This window comes from Bufo bufo, chromosome 2 (genome assembly GCF_905171765.1).
Source record: "Bufo bufo chromosome 2, aBufBuf1.1, whole genome shotgun sequence".
Lineage (NCBI taxonomy): Eukaryota > Metazoa > Chordata > Amphibia > Anura > Bufonidae > Bufo > Bufo bufo.
Genome location: NC_053390.1, coordinates 471,987,213 through 472,004,758, shown reverse-complemented (window position 1 = coordinate 472,004,758; position 17,546 = coordinate 471,987,213). Strand labels below are relative to the sequence as shown.

The window sequence follows — 17,546 nt, the reverse complement described above, 5'->3', positions numbered from 1 at the left end:
GCCCATCGATCCGGAGCCCAGCACCGCCCATCAATCCGGAGCCCAGCACCGCCTACTACTTTATATTCACTGCACTATTCTGACGTCATGGTATCTCTGCGCCGTAGTCCAAGCCATTCTGAGATTGTTTTCTCGTCACATATTGTACTTCATGACAGTGGTAAATTTCAGTCAAAATATTTCATTTTTATTTATATGTGCTAAATTTCTAAATTTCAATTTCTCAGATTTTAAAACAGATAGTGATACCTCCTAAAATAGCTATTACTTCACATTTAGCATATGTCTACTTCATATTTGGATAATTTTGCAAATCACATTTTCTTGTTTTGGGACGTTAGAAGGCTTATAAGTTTAGAAGCAAATCTTTAAATTTTTCAGAAAATTTCAAAAAACACTTTTTTAAAAAGGAAGGACCTGTTCAGGTCTGAAGTCACTTTGGTGAAGCTTACATAATAGAAACCACCCATAAATGCCATTTTAGAAACTACACCCCTCAAGGTATTCAAAACTGATTTTACAAACTTTCTTTAGGTGTTCCACAGGAATTAAAAGGAAAATGTAGATGAAATTTCAGAATTTCACTTTTTGGCAGATTTTCCATTTTAATCTATTTTTTCTAGTAACAAACCAAGGGTTAACAGCCAAACAAAACTCAATATTTATTGCCCCGATTCTGTAGTTTACAGAAACACCCCATATGTTGCCGTAAACTGCTGTACAGGCACATGGCAGGGCGCAGAAGGAAAGGAACGCCATATGGTTTTTGGAAAGCAGATTTCACTGGGATAATATTAAGTTGCCATGCCACATTTGAAGACCCCCTGATGCATCCCTATAGTACAAACTCCCCAAAAATTATCCCATTTTGGAAACTATGGGATAATGTGGCAGTTTTGTTGGTACTATTTTAGGGTACATATGATTTTTGGTTGCTCTATATTACACTTTTTCTGAGGCAAGGCAACAAAAATTATTGTTTTGGCACAGTTTTTATTTTTTGTTATTTACAATGTTCATCTAACAGGTTATTTTTATAGAGCAGGTTGTTACAGACGCGACAATATCAAATAGGACTACTTTTTTTGGTTGTTTGTTTCAGTTTTACATAAAGCATTTTTGAGAAAAAAAAAGTGTCTATATTCTGAAAGCCATAGTTTTTTAGTTTTTTTTGGGGGGGCAACTGTCTTATGTTGGGGCTTATTTTTTTCGGTATGAGATGACTATTTTTGAGTGCATATGACTTTTTGATCGCTTGGTATTACACTTTTTGTGATGTAAGGTGACAAAAAACTAATATATATTTTTTTTTTTACTGCTGTTCACCTGAGGGGTTAGGTCATGTGATATTTTAATACAGCAGGTTTTTACGGACGTGGCGATACCCAATATGTATATATTTTAATTTAAGTTTTTCACAATAATATTTTTGAAATGTAAAATATATATATATATATATATATATATATATATATATATATATAATGGTTTTAGTGTCTCCATAGTTTAGCCATAGTTAATTTTTTGGGCGATAGTCTTAGGTAGGATATAATTTTTGCGGGATGTGATGACAGTTTAATTGGCACTATTTTGGGGGTGCATATGACTTTATGATCGCTTGCTATTACACTTTTGTGATGTACGGTGTCAAAACACTGCTTTTTTGACACCATTTTTATTTTATATTTTTTACAGTGTTCATCTGAGGTGTTCGGTCATGTGGTATTTTTATAGAGCAGGTTGTTACGGACGCGGCGATACCTAATAGGTCTACTTTTTTTATTTTATTTTTTACATTTAAAAGAGGTTGTCCGATCCCAAAATCAAAAAATCTAAATTCTTTTTATGTGCTCCTAACACACCTCTCCATGCATACATATGCCTCCAATACCAGTTTTTTTTTTTTATGTCTGAGCTTTCCTTTTCCCCTGGAATACATCACATTATCCTGGCAGATCTGTTTACTTTCTCCCCATCTTGTTTTCTTGAATACATAACTTTATTGATACACAATCCTGGCTGCACTGCACAGAGATGATTTACAGGCTGGACATGCCCCCCACTCTGCTCTGCCTGTAGCAGCTACTCAGTCTATAACACGTGTCCATCTTTCTACACCTAGACATGAATCTACTTCTTACTCAGTGTCTAAGGCTCAATTCACACCTGAGCGTTCTGAAAGGAGCGCTCTGTATGCGCGATTGTACGGACGTTTACAAGCGCGCATACAGAGACAAGTGTGCACACAGTGTCGCGCGTTCCCGAAAGTCTATGTACGGGAACGCGCGACAAGCGCCCAAAAAAACGCTCCTGTACTTGTGTGAGCGTCGGGCGTTTTACAGCGCGATCATACGCGCTGTAAAACGCCCAGGTGAGAACCATTCCCATAGGGAAGCATTGGTTTCTCCTTGTTGAGCGTTTTACAGCGCGTAGGAACGCGCTGTAAAACGCTCAGGTGTGAATTGAGCCTAAATCCCATCACTGACCATCCACGGGTTCTTCCCTCACCATCTCCAGAATGTAATAAACAGCAAGCACATCCAAACACATCTGTATCTAAGCCTAACATGTATGTGTGCAATACTTCCTGCTGTAGTGTGCATCTAATCCCATCTTCTATGATACAGCCTGCTGAGCTGTGTATCTAATACCCTTTTGTATGATACAGCCTGCTGAGCTGTGTATCTAATCCAATTTTGTATGATACAGCCTGCTGAGCTGTGTATCTAATCCAATTTTGTATGATACAGCCTGCTGAGCTGTCTATCTAAACCCTTATGCACACGACCGTATCCATTTATCCGCTAAATAAGGATGTTTCTATGGATTTCAGGTCTGCACTATGAGGACCAGAATAGGACATTTTTTTTTTTTTTTTTTTTGCAGAACTGACATGCGGATGTGGAAAACACATGGACTTCATCAGTGTGCTTTCCACATCCATATATCAGTACAGCAAAAGATAGAACATGTCTTATTCTGGTCCTCATAATGCAGATCTAAAACCTATAGAACTCAATGGCTCTGGAAAAAATGCACATCTCAAACAGGCAGTATCCGTATTTAGCAGATCTGCTACTTGGAGAAAGCAGAACAGATACAGTTCTGTGCATGAGGCCAAATTTAATCTTTTTAGGTCCTGACTGCTGAAGGGTTTTTCTTGGGCCAACATGTGTGATACACGTGAGATAAGACCATGATCAGCCTGGGAAACACTGTCCGTGTGTCGCCACATCTCCCAGGCCGACCGCACTGACGATATGACAGTAATGTATGATACAGTTTCTTATCTGGTCAGGAGAGCAGAGGTTGGCCTGGAAATTTTGGCTGACACATGGACTGAGACATGGATTCCTGGGACGATCACAGTAGTTTGATGATCCCTATCACTCCTACTGAGCTGCCATAACAGAGTCATCCAGAGTGTCCCCATAACAGAGTCATCCAGAGTGTCCCCATAACAGAGTCATGCAGAGTGTCCCCATAACAGAGTCATGCAGAGTGTCCCCATAACAGAGTCATGCAGAGTGTCCCCATAACAGAGTCATCCAGAGTGTCCCCATAACAGAGTCATCCAGAGTGTCCCCATAACAGAGTCCCCATAACAGTGTCATCCACAGTGTCCCCATGTGCCATCCACAGTGCCAATGTGCCATCAATAGTGCCCCTAATCACATCCACAATGCCCATGTGCCATCCATAGTGCCCCTAATGACATCCACTGTGCCTCCGAAGTGCCATCAATAGTGCTCTTAACGACATCCACAGTGCGCCCAAGTACCATACACAGTGCCTCCAAAGTGCCCATGTGCCATCCATAGTGCCCCTAATGACATCCACAGTGCCCCCAAAGTGCCATCCACAGTGCCCATAATGACCTTCACAGCATAGCGATCAGCTTCTGTGGCTAATCGCTATGCTGTCACTCATGTACAGCGCTTACATCGCACTGTACATGAGTCAGTACAGGCTCACATAGAAGCCTGTACACTCAGAAGATGGCTGGCGGTCCCGGCACATGCGCAGTGCATGTTTGTACGGAGCCGGCGCAGAGAAACCGGCAAATGCGCACTGTAATTGTGCGTACTGCGCCTGCGTTGAAAAAGAGTCGGTGACGTCATTAGTGATGATTTGTCTCCTGCTCCAGCAAGGAAGAGAAGAGCGGAAGACAAGGAGACAGCTTTTCTGTTCTTCCGGGCAAAGTCCATCTGGAGGGACCACGTGAACGGGAGGCAGAACGGCTGCACTGTGAAAGTTAAGTATGTGAGCAATAATCTTTCATCCACAGGTTAGATTTTTAAAGCCAAAAAAAGGTTAAGCCCAGAGAACTCCTTTAACACAATAAAAGCATTTTTGAAACAATAAAAAAATAATGTTTTAGGGTCTCCATAATCTGAGAGCCATAGTTTATTTTTTATTTTTTGGGCGGGCGATTGTCTTAGGTAGGAGCTCATTTTTTTGTGGGATGAGGTGTCGAATAGATTGGTACTATTTTTGGGGGGAATATGCCTTTTTGATTGCTTGGTGATACACTTTTAGTGATGCAAGGTAACAAAAAAATTGTTTTTTTTAGCAGTTTTTATTTTATTTTTTTGCGGTGTTCATCTGAGGGGTTAGGTCATGTGATATTTTTATAGAGCCGGTCGATACCTAATATGTCTACTTTTCTGTCACTGTATTTTTTTGTCCCACTCTGACTGGGGTCTGGTCCCCTTTACAATGCATTACAATACTTCTAAATTGTAATGCATTGGCTAAAAGTGTATTACATTTTACATTTTATTGTGAGATGCAGGGGGATGGATCTCACAGGCTGTCACGGAAGGCATCGGCAGCCTTTCCTGCCATCAGGTCCCCGTCACAGCAGCGCGGGGACCCTATGGCCAGCCCGCATCCGGCAGGATCCAGCACGTGCCACGGTCAGTGCTGACCGCGGCAGTGCGAGGGTTAATGCATTGGCATCAGTGTTTTCACCGATGCCGGCGCATACGGCAGGGGTCCGGCTATCAGTTACTGCCGTAACAGTTCCTGCACCCGCCCGAACAGCATGACATAATGTACGTTGCTGGTCCTTAACCTCTTCAGGACACAGGGCGTACCGGTACGCCCTGATGTCCTGGTACTTAATGACACAGAGGTACCGGTACGTCCTGAGAATTGTCGATCACCGCAGCGCCACCTGCGGTGATCGGACCCAAATGCCTGCCGAAATCATTCGGCAGGCACTCTGTACCAATGCCCAGGGGGATCTTGTGACCCCCCCCCATGTCGGCGATCGCAGAAAACCACAGGTCAATTCAGACCTGCGGTTTTCTGCGTTTCAGGGTTATTCGGGTATTTGATGACCAGATAACCCGGAAAGGACGGTGATCGGTGGTATGATTATACACCACCAATCACCGTCCTGCGATCCTGTGAGGTGGCGATCACGTCATCTCTCAGGATCGCCTGCAATTGGTCACCATGCCGCATGGTGACCAGAGTGCGGCAAGTTTGAATCTCCGCCGCTGCTCTCCTCCCTCATTCCGGTCCGTGGAGCGGGGAGAGCAGCAGGAGTTCACGCTGCCCACCATCTTGTGAGTTTTTGGTGCCATCAGGCACCTTAGGAGGCAGGGGTAGTTAGGGCAAGTTTAGGGTTGGGTTAGATTAGGTAAAAAAACAAAAAACAAAAAAACAAACACTTTTTTGGTCTGTGAGCCCCCTGATCTGATTTTTTGGGGGTGCAAGTTTTTTTTCTTTTTTCTTTGCATGCGCCATCTGTGGCCGGCGCTCTTTGCGTCCGGCCACTGTTAGCGCATCGCCCACCCCGCCCCACAGCGCATTTATAGGGTAAGTGCGTGAACACCCGTGCACCACACACACCTACTAAAGATTTACACACGGACATACACACGCAGACACACACTCCCCTATGGCCCCGCCGGACGTTCTCGGCCGAGGAGGCATACGCCCTCCTTGCCTCCGAGTCCGAGAGCCCCAGTGAGGATGAGGATTACCCCACGTTCCTGTTGTCATCCGCATCCTCCTCATCATCAAGCGATGATGAGCCCCCAAGGCGGTGGAGACGCCGCCAGGCGGATCGAGGGGACCCCCATGCTAGGGACCCTGTGGCCCAGCCTAGTACAAGCAGCTCTGTCGCTCGTACTATTTTTCCGGGCCACCAGGTCAGTCCACCTGAGCCCCCTGCAGGTGGACTTGTCTGGTGTACCCCAGAGAACTTTGAGCCCGCAATTCCTGATTTTGTTGGTGAATCAGGAATCCAGATTTACACAGTGGGCTTCACTGAATACGACTTTTTCAGTCATTTTTTCAGTGAGGAACTGGTAAATCTGATGGTGGAGCAGACGAACCTGTACGCCCAACAGTTTGTCGATCAACACCCGGGCTCGTTTTTGGCTAGGCCCGGTGGCTGGACCCCGGTCAGTGCAGCCGAGAGGACATTGTTTTGGGGCCTCGTGCTGCATATGGGCCTAGTCAAAAAGCCCAGTGTCAGGCTGTACTGGGGTGGGGACGTCCTCTACCAGACCCCACTCTACAGTATGGCCATGACACGTTCCCGATTTGAGGCCATCCGGAAATGCCTGTATTATTCATAAAATGCAGCATGTCCCCCCCAAAGTGATCCTGCCTATGACTGTATAAGATACGGCCGGTCATCGATCACTTTGGGGCCAAATTCATGGAGGCCTATGTACCTGGAAGGGAGGTCGCGGTTGATGAGTCTCTCATTGCGTTCAAGGGGAGACTCAGTTTCCGCCAGTATGTTCCCTCAAAGCGGGCAAGGTATGGCGTGAAGCTGTACAAACTTTGTGAGAGTACCTCAGGGTACACTTACAAGTTTTGTGTGTACGAGGGGCGAGATTCCCGTATTCAACCACCAGAATGTCCCCCTACTCTGGGTGTTAGCAGGAAACTTGTGTGGGACCTTATGCACCAACTGCTAGATAAGGGTTACCACCTATACGTGGTTAACTTTTGTACTAGTATCCCTTGTTCCAGTCCCTCGCCGCCAGATCCACGTTCGCTTGTGGGACCGTGTGGAAAAATCAGCGTAGCCTCCCTGCCTACCCCCTCCAGGTACCTATCCCCAGGGGTGAGACCCTTGCCCTTACCAGTGGAAACCTGCTGCTGGTCAGATATAAGGACAAGAGGGATGTCCTTGTACTGTCCACAATTCATGGTAACGGCATCACCCCTGTGCGAGGTACCGCGGCAACGGTCCTCAAGCCCGATTGAATCGTCGAATACAAATCGGTATATGGGAGGAGCTGATCTCTCTGATCAAGCCCTCAAGCCATATAACGCCATGCGCAAAACCAAGGCATGGTACAAAAAAGTTGCGGTCTGCTTGGTGCAGGTTGCCATGTACAACTCTTTTGTACTGTTCCAAAGCGCTGGCAACACAGGGACATTCCTCCAGTTCTATGAGGCAGTCTTCAAGACCCTGATCTTTTCTGACCGGGAAAAAGCAGATGGGAGTACCTCGGGAATTGGAGGCGCCCGGATCGTCCCTGGCCAACACTTTCCAGGTGTGGTCCCCCATACTGGAAAGAAGGGACGAACCCCCACAAAAAAAATGCAGAGCGTGGCGCAGGAGGGGGATACGGAAGGACACCACTACTCAATGTGACACGTGCCCCGATCATCCGGGCCTCTGCGTTATTGGTTGCTTCAGGCAGTACCACACTTCCATTGAGTTCTAAATTTATAATCCCCTTCACCAACTTAGCCACTGACTATTCAAAAAAACTATGGTTTTCAGACTTGTAGAACTAAAAAAAAAGAAAAAGTAGACTTACTAGGTAGTGCAGCGTCAGTAATAATCTCCTCTGTAAATATACCCCTAACCCCCAAGATTAACACGGTAATAAAAAAAAAAAATTATATATATATATATATATATATATATATATATATATATATATATATATATATATATATATTTGTCACCTTACATAAAAAAAAAAAAGTGTAATAGCAAGCGATCAAAAAGTAATATAGCCCCCAAAATAGTGCCAATAAAACCGTCCCATCATCCCGCAAAAAATGAGCCCCTACCTAATACAATCGGCTAAAAAACAAAAAAAAAACAAAAGAGAGATACAAAAGATAATATAGTCTAAAACCTAAATAATTGTAAAAAAATAGACTTATTAGGTATCGCCACGTCCGTAATAATCTCCTCTGTAAAAATACCCCATGACCCAACCCCCTAGATTAACACGGTCCAAAAAATAAATAAAAAAATGGTGCCAAAACAGCTATTTTTGGCACTTTTCCATTTCAATCCGTCGTTTCCGGTAAAAAGCCAAACAAAACTTAACATTTATTACCCTGATACTGCAGTTTACAGAAACGCCACATTTGTGGTTGTAAACTGCTGTATCAGTAAAAGGGAGGCGCAAAGGGAAAGGACCGACATGGTTTCTGGAAGGCCGATTTTGATGGCCTTTTTTATTCACACCATGTCCCTTTAGAAGCCCCCCTGATGCTCCCCTAGAGTAGAAACTCCCTAAAAGTGACCCCATCTAAGAAACTACACCCCTTAAGGTATTCAAAACTGATTTTACAAACTTTATTAACCCTTTAGGTGTTCAACAGTTTATGGCAAATGAGATGAAATTTCTGAATTTCTATTTTTGGTAACCTTACCTCAGAAAAATGTAATATAGAGCAACCAAAAAACATATGTACCCTAAAAATAGTCCCAAAAAAAAACGCCACCTTATCCCGTAGTTTCCATAATGGGGTCACTTTTAGGGAGTTTCTACTGTTAGGGGTGCATCAGGGGGGTCTTGAAATAGGACACGGTGTAAATAAACCGGTCCATAAAAATCAGCCCCCCCAAAACCCACACGGCGCTCCTTTCCCTCTACACCCCGCCGTGTGGCCGTACAGTAGTGTACGACCACATATGGGGTGTTTCTGTAAACTGCAGAGTCAGGGCAATAAAGATACAGTCTTTTTTGACTGTTAACCCTTGATTTGCTAGTGGAAAAAATGGGTTAAAATGGAAAAATTGGCAAAAAAAAAAAAAGAAGAAATTCTCAACTTTCATCCCCATTTGCCAATAACTCTTGTTAGAAACATACAAAGAACAAAAAAATAACTTAGACAACCCCTTTAAACTAACTTTGCCTTGCGCCAAATCACTTGGCACTGTACCAATACCTAAAGAATCTCTAAAAGTTATAAAGAAGGGCACAGCAATGACTGAATTCTTTAAGAGCTCTTGGGTGTAATCCATCTGGACTAGGGATCGAGTGATATAATTTGTGAACTTTCAGGCCGATAGCCGATAATTTATACCAATATTCTGTGAAATTTCATTTTTGAAAAAAGAAAAATTCCTACACAAATCTGCTGAAAATGAATATTTTTATTGTTAATGTGTATTTTAATTTTTTTTTGTAAATCTTTTTTTTAATTATACTTAATATTTTGGTGTTTTTTTTTTTTTTACTAACTTTTATCCCCCTTATACAGCATGCTGCAGTATTATCTCCGTCCTGAAAAGTCAAAAAGACTGAACTGAAGACATCCTGAACGGATTTCTCTCCATTCAGAATGCATTAGGATAAAACTGATCAGTTATTTTCCGGTATTGAGCCCCTAGGACAGAACTCAATGCTGGTAAAGAATAACGCTAGTGTGAAAATACCCTTAGTTTTGTGGATTTTATTAAGCCCTTTGTAAACTTCAAAGGCTACAGCTGACCCCTCAGATTTGTATTTATTAAATGCCCTTTTTTGTAATGTATTGCCCTTTTTACAGTAGCTGTAAGCTATGGGGCGGGGGGATATTTTAGCAGTTTAAACTTTTTATCCAAAGGAATACATTTTTTTAGTTCAATTACTTAATGTGGATTTAAAGCTCTCCCATTTATCCTCGGTAGTATTATGTGACAGTAGCTGCTCCCAGTCTAGGCCCTGAAATGTTGCCCTCAACTCAGGGAAGTTGGCCTATTTAAAATTCAGCGTTTTTGCTCTACCAGCCAGAGTTTGCTTCTTATAGTTCAGGGGGAATATAATTAAATTGTGGTCATTATTACCTAGTGTTTCTCGAACAGTAACATTTCCAACAAGTTCTGCATCCTTAGAAATTACCAGATCCAACAGAGCATTGCCCCTAGTGTGATCTTTTACAAACTGGCCAATAAAGTTGTCCTGCAGCAAGTTGAGGAATCTTTTCCCCTTTGCGTTTGAGGCAGAATCATGACCCCAGTCAATGTCTGGGAAGTTAAAATCTCCCATTATGACCACTGTACCAGCCTGAGCAGCCCGCTCTATTTGGTTATACAGTTGAACTCTCTTCTGTGAACATATGAAAAATTACCAACAACTAGAATTTGAGTACCAAGTGATGAACAAAAGAAACACAACATACAGTACAAGCTAGTTCTCAGAGTATATGAAACATTTTTCCTAGCAATAAACTAAAATTATAATAAGAATGTGTTTACTACTATATAAACCTGACACTATAGTTACAATGACTAACTAGTAAGCCAATAATTGGCAAGTACTGGAAATCATGTCCCATAACACAAAAGAAGAAAATACAGAAATTATAATATGAAAATATCAAATGAAGATTTAAGAAGAAAAATAAATATAAAAAAAAAAAAAAGACAAAATGCGGCAGAAAGTTTCCCCAGGAGTGCGTTAAAGGGAAAGGACTGCGGAAGATGGCCCCTGGGTGCATGCAACAACATATAGAGCTGTACAAGAAATAGTTGGCTACACAGAAGTAAGCTAGTCAAATACAATGGATAGCTGTTGGCAGAGTGCTCGTTCAGATGATAGTTTTTTCCCTTGATCATCTATTTTAATGGAAGGTATTGCCAGAGATTAGCAAAAATGGTAGCTCAGGCAGGATGGTATAAAATAAGCATTACTTGCTCCTTGAATCGCCCACCGTTCCAGTGCTGCCATTTTGGTTCTCTCAGCTAGTCTTTGCTTGCAGGACAGCAGTGCTGGCGTCATGTTGACACCAGGTGCACTCAATCACTGGCCTCAAACACCCGGGGGTGATGACTGGTATGGCTGCATTAAATAGTGGTCAATTCAACAGGTAAATAATGAATAATGTTATTAATCTTATTCTAATGAAAAAAAGGCAAGTGGATATAACAAACACTATGTAACTATGCAACGTGAGGGCGCATGACTGTTCAGGAAAACCGTAATGGCATTACTTGTATTTCTTATCGGCTCTATAATATACAGTATACATACATCAGAAGTAAATGTCAGCTCTCTACTTTTCCAAGGAAAACATATAACAAATTTAGTGGGTGGAGATAATTATATGTAGTATACCATATATTATATGGATGAAATCTGCCATAACATTACAACCACTCAAATGTTAACTGAAGTATCTCGCAGCAATAGTTCTTGTCAAGGGGAGGGATATTAGCAAGTTAACAGTTGGCAAGACTTGTGGGGTTTTCTTGGTATGCAGTGGTTAATATCTACCAAGAGTTACCCAAGCAAGGACAACAGGTGAACAGGTAACAGGGCCAAAGGCTCACCGATGTGCGAGAGGAGCAAAGGCTGATGAGTCTAGGTGGCTCCAACAGAAGTGGTTTTAATGTTAAAGGGCTTCTGTCACCCTCCTAAAATCATTATTTTTTTTTTGGCTACTTAAAATCCTTATACTGCGATATATCAATATATAGTGCTCTTACTCATTTTCGTTCAGTAGTTTCTTTAAAAAACGGACTTTTATAATATGTAAATTACCTCTCTACCAGCAAGTAGGGCGGCTACTTGCTGGTAGCAGCCGCATCCTCCTTTCATAAAGACGGCCCCTCCTCATGTTGATTGACAGGGCCAGCGAACTTGCTCGTCCTCTGGCTGGCCCTGTCTGCGTTCAAATTCTCGCGCCTGCGCCGTACCGGTCTTCAGTCGGCGCAGGCGCACTGAGAGGAGGACGCTCCCTCGGCCGCTCCATCCTCAATGTGCCTGCGCCGATGATGTCACATCTACACCCGGCGCAGGCGCACTGAGGAAGGAGCAGCGAGCGAGCGTCCTCCTCTCAGTGCGCCTGCGCCGACTGAAGACCGGTACGGCGCAGGCGCGAGAATTTGAACGCAGACAGGGCCAGCCAGAGGACGAGCAAGTTCGCTGGCCCTGTCAATCAACATGAGGAGGGGGCGTCATTATGAAAGGAAAATGCGGCTGCTACCAGCAAGTAGCCGCCCTACTTGCTGGTAGAGAGGTAATTTACTTATTATCAAAGTCCGTTTTTTAAAGAAACTACTGAACGAAAATGAGTAAGAGCATTATATATTGATATATCGCAGTATAAGGATTTTAAGTAGCCCCAAAAAAATATATGACTTTAGGGGGGTGACAGAAGCCCTTTAAGGCTGATGCATATATGTATGTACACAGTTTCAAGGCTACAAGGGTTTTATAATTAAATTCCACTTCCTCAAACTCCTATACAGTACCGCCATGTGATGCTAAAATGCCCTTTCCCTGTAGGCCAAGAAAACCCTTTCAGGATTAAAAGAACAAGGAATAAATAATATTTCTTTTTCTTACATCAGTATCCAAAAGATTGAGCATACTCGTCTCTGCCACTTCTTTAGACTCTATAAACTTCTCTAATGCTTGTCGCAGCTCTTCATCTGGGATCTTCCCTTGGCGCTTTTTTTTGTAGTCATAATCCAATCTACGTCCTTCTAACTTCTTTAGATGGTGCTGAAAGGAACAAGGAGGTAGTTCTTACCAATGAATAAGGAAAAGAAAAAACTTTAAAAGGGTTGGCCAGCTTTTCTTCAAATTTCAACCCCAGCCTGCTGTACCAAGTAAAAAAAACATTATGCAGCTGCTCCCCACTGAACCATTCTGGCTATCTGGCTCCCTTCTTCCAGTCTCCATTTGTAAACTTCTGAATGGATAGGTTCACGTGCATGTCTTCAGCCAATTACTGACCTTAGCGGTGACATATCTAGGCTGGACTCAGCAGTTTTGACCATGCTTAATTGCCGATAGCACTAGGTAGGGGCTGGGGAAAGCAGAACAAACATACTTTTTGTGGATACTGTCCACAGTAGAAAGCACGGCGGCACAGCTGCTGGGTATACAAAACGCCAACCACACACTCCAAAAATCAATCCACCGCACGTCCACGTCTCAAAATAAAGTATAGCGGTACACAGCCCTTAAAGAGGCAACATAATCCAATAATAAAAAGAGGAAATAGGGCGGCACTCACCACTGTCATGTTGCTAAAAGCAGTCCTTTAATCTTGCATAACAATGCTCAGGCTTACAGGCAGGGGTGAAACACGCATACGTCACACATCTCAGCAGAGACTGCCATTTCGCGTGAAATCGCACTTCCTCAGGCCGCCGACGTCAGGGCGTACTCACGAGCTGTCTTTTAAAGACCTTGGGTGGGGTTGCCATGGCATCATACGCAAACACTCCCCAGTGTATACATAAAAACAACATACAATAGTAGCATGCACTTACCACAAGAAAGCACAATTTATAAGAAAACACTCAAATAATTTCTGTCATTAAGACCTAACCTCCCCAATGCCTCTGCAGGCAGGATCCACCTGGCTTCCTTTTGTAGCAGTAGGTGATGTCTGTCTCCCCCTGATGGTGAATTGTGGACTAGTTCAATACCAGTAAATTTTAATGTTCTACAACTCCTCTCATATGTTTAATGAATCTAGGGCATCCTTTACCTGACTGTACCGAAATTGATATGATCCCTTACCCGCTCAAACAGGCATCTAATGGCCTTCCCTATATAGAAGTGTCCACAGCTACTTGTTAATACATGCACTACAAATGTACTTCTGCACATAATAAAATCCTTACCTCTATGTAGCACCCCTCCAAAATCTAGTCCCTTAGGGCTCGTTCACACGACCGTTGGTGTACTGTGCCCGTGCGGTGAACCGCAAATTGTGGTCCGCAATGCACGGGCACCTTCCATGGGGCAGGCGCATGGGGATCGTTTTTTTTTTTACTTTTTATTTAATAACTATTTTCCCCCTTAGGGATCTTTTAATCCCTTGTCCTATTCACCCTGATAGAGCTCTATTAGGGTGAATAGAACTTCACACACTCCCTGCTGCCCTGTGCATAAAACACACAGCAGCAGGGAGAATTTTAATACAGGAGGCGGGTGTGTCAGCGCAGAATCACATAGACGGCACCCTGCCTCTGACAGGGAGCTGCGATCAACAGTTAAACCCTCAGGTGCGGCACCTGAGGGGTTAACTGCTGCTGATCACAGCATCCTGTCATATAGGCTGGGCACCACCTCCTGTATTTGTATTAGACATTAATTATCAATGGTGGCACACAGTGCAGTTTCTAGGTAAAATTTCTCTCAGGGCGAGTGTCAAAAAAACTCCCCCCCCCCCCCCCAAAACTGCTCGATGAAATAAGTGTCTCCCCATTGTAAAAAATGTGGAACCACATTGCACGGACGGTCACAGTGACGCACCCAGTGACCCACTGTCCCATAGACTCAGGCTCTCACTTACAGCAGGCTTCTTTCTCAGCACTGCTCCGGACAGGCGGTAACAGGCAGGCAGTGCGGGCGGCGGTGCTCACCTCACTACTGTACGTCACGCGGCGCGTGACGTACAGTGAGTGAGCGCCGCCGCCCGCAGAGCCTGCCTGTGGGGGACATTATTTTTAATAAGGATCACTATGGACATTATTTAGAATGGAGGCTGCTGTGGGTGTCATTACTCATTATAACTGTATAATGTCTGATAGGCCTAGTCCTGAGTTATATTACCCTGCCCATGCCCTGTATAATAATGTACCCTGATACCCCTTAGTTATATTACTCCAGCGGGGTAATATAACTAAGGGGTATCAGGGATGGGTACATTATTATACAGGGCATGGGCAGGGTAATATAACTCAGGACTAGGCCTATCAGACATTATACAGTTATAATGAGTAATGACACCCACAGCAGCCTCCATTCTAAATAATGTCCATAGTGATCCTTATTAAAAATAATGTCCCCCACAGTGACAGTGGCCCCCATTTTCATGTCTCCCACAGTGGCCCCCCCATTGTAATTAATGCCCCCCCATTGTAATTAATGTCCCCCCATTGTAATTAATGTCCCCCCATTGTAGTTAATGCACCTCACAGCAGGCATCAGCACTGCTCAGGGGCTCAGGGCGGGCGGTAACAGGCAGGCAGGGCGGCGCTCACTCACTCAGTGTACATCACGCGCCTGCGCCGCCTAGTGGGAGGAGCAGGCGCGTGACGTCAGTAAGTGCCGCCCGCACTGTCTGAAGAGTGAGAGGACTCGGGCCGGCACTCGGGCGCAGGTCAGGCGACTGCGAGATGTCAGAGGGAGGGAGGCAGGGCGCACGGCAGAGAAACGACAAGAGGGCGCCCCTGCTGGCGCCCCCCTTCTGACAGCGCCCCGGGCGGCCGCCCGTCCCGCCCGCCCCTAGAAACGGCACTGGTGGCACAGTGCGCCCGCCCCTCCTCCTCCCGTCTCTCCTCATTGGCAGCGAGGCACAGGGGGGGAGGGATAGAGTGACTCCTTCTCCCCTGTGCTGCTGAGGGAACATGAGCAGTGCACTCATGTTCTGTGGTAGCGTGCTGGATGCATTATTGGTGTTATCGGCAAGGTTAGATGGCGATACCGATAACTTTGAATATCGGCCGATAATATCGGTAACTCCGATAATCGGTCGATCCCTACTCCTGATAATAAACTCCACAAAAGGAATATTTGTACTGCTCAACCGAGCCCCTACCTAGTGCTGTCAGCAGTTTAGCATAGTCAAAACTGCTGTCAGATGCCCTTTAAATTGCCTACAATCTAGCAGGAGCAGGTTGGGTTCCCCACTGTCAGTGACAGCCAAGAACCCCAAGGAGATGTCAGAAACAGTTTGTCATTTCTGCCTTTTCCTTTCCTTGGTGCATAGTGTTCAATGAGCGCTATGCAGTGAAAAGATTAAGTGGCAATGCCTCTGCCACTTCCTCCATTGGACCCAGTGAGCAAGTGTTCTCAGGCAGAGTAGAGCTACTGGGTCTTAAGTCTTAGAACAACTTAGTAGAGCTGTTTTCCCCTGTAACTGACCTGTTCCCTTCATTCTCTGGGTCAGTACCCAGATACCACATTTATATAGCTATTCTTGTGTATTAACCACCTCAGCTCCCCTAGCTTAAACACCCTTAATGACCAGACCACTTTTTACAATTCTGCACTACACTACTTTCACGGTTTATTGCTCGGTCATACAACTTACCACCCAAATGAATTTTACCTCCTTTTCTTCTCACTAATAGAGCTTTCATTTGGTGGTATTTCATTGCTGCTGACATTTTTACTTTTTTTTGTTATTAATCGAAATTTACCAAAATATTTGCAAAAAAATGACATTTTTCACTCTCAGTTGTAATTTAAAAAAAAAAAAAAAAACTACATCTCTATATAAATTTTTCTCTAAATTTATTGTTCTACATGTCTTTGGTAAAAAAAAAAATGTTTTGGGTAAAAGTTATAGCGTTTACAAACTCTGGTACAAAAATGTGAATTTCCGCATTTTGAAGCAGCTCTGACTTTCTGAGCACCTGTCATGTTTCCTGAGGTTCTACAATGGCCAGACAGTACAAACACCCCACAAATGACCCCATTTCAGAAAGTAGACACCCTAAGGTATTCACTGATGGGCATAGTGAGTTCATGGAAGTTTTTATTTTTTGTCACAAGTTGGCGGAAAATGATGATTTTATTTTTTTTTTCCTTACAAAAGTCTCATATTCCACTAAGGCCTCTTTCACACTTGCGTTGTTGGGATCCGGCATGCACTTCCGTTGCCGGAGGTGCCTGCCGGATCCGTAACAACGCAAGTGTACTGAAAGCATTTGAAGACGGAACCGTCTTCCAAATGCTTTCAGTGTTACTATGGCACCCAGGACGCTATTAAAGTCCTGGCTGCCATAGTAGGAGCGGGGAGCGGGGGAGCGGTATACTTACAGTCCGTGCGGCTCCCCGGGCGCTCCAGAATGACGTCAGAGCGCCCCATGCGCATGGATGACGTGATCCATGTGATCACGTGATCCATGCGCTTGGGGCGCCCTGACGTCACTCTGGAGCGCCCGGGGAGCCGCACGGACGGTAAGTATACTGCTCCCCTGCTCCCCGCTACACTTACCATGGCTGTCAGGACTTTAGCGTCCCGGCAGCCATGGTAACTATTCAGAAAAAGCTAAACGTCGGGTCCGGCAATGCGCCGAAACGACGTTTAGCTTAAGGCCGGATCCGGATCAATGCCTTTCAATGGGCATTGATCCCGGATCCGGCCTTGCGGCAAGTCTTCAGGATTTTTGGCCGGAGCAAAAAGCGCAGCATGCTGCGGTATTTTCTCCGGCCAAAAAACGTTCCGTACCGGAACTGAAGACATCCTGATGCATCCTGAACGGATTACTCTCCATTCAGAATGCATTAGGATAATCCTGATCAGTATTCTTCCGGCATAGAGTCCCGACGACGGAACTCTATGCCGGAAGACAATAACGCAAGTGTGAA

General features: G+C 44.3%; 1 protein-coding gene across 1 annotated transcript in view; it reads right to left on the bottom strand.

Annotated features, from left to right (window-relative positions):
* SH3GL1 (SH3 domain containing GRB2 like 1, endophilin A2) overlaps positions 1–17,546 on the bottom strand; it is a 143,090-nt gene that overhangs the window by 18,427 nt on the left and 107,117 nt on the right. Inside the window, 1 exon segment of the mRNA XM_040417737.1 lies at positions 12,555–12,713. Within this exon segment, the coding sequence (XP_040273671.1) occupies positions 12,555–12,713 (159 nt within the window).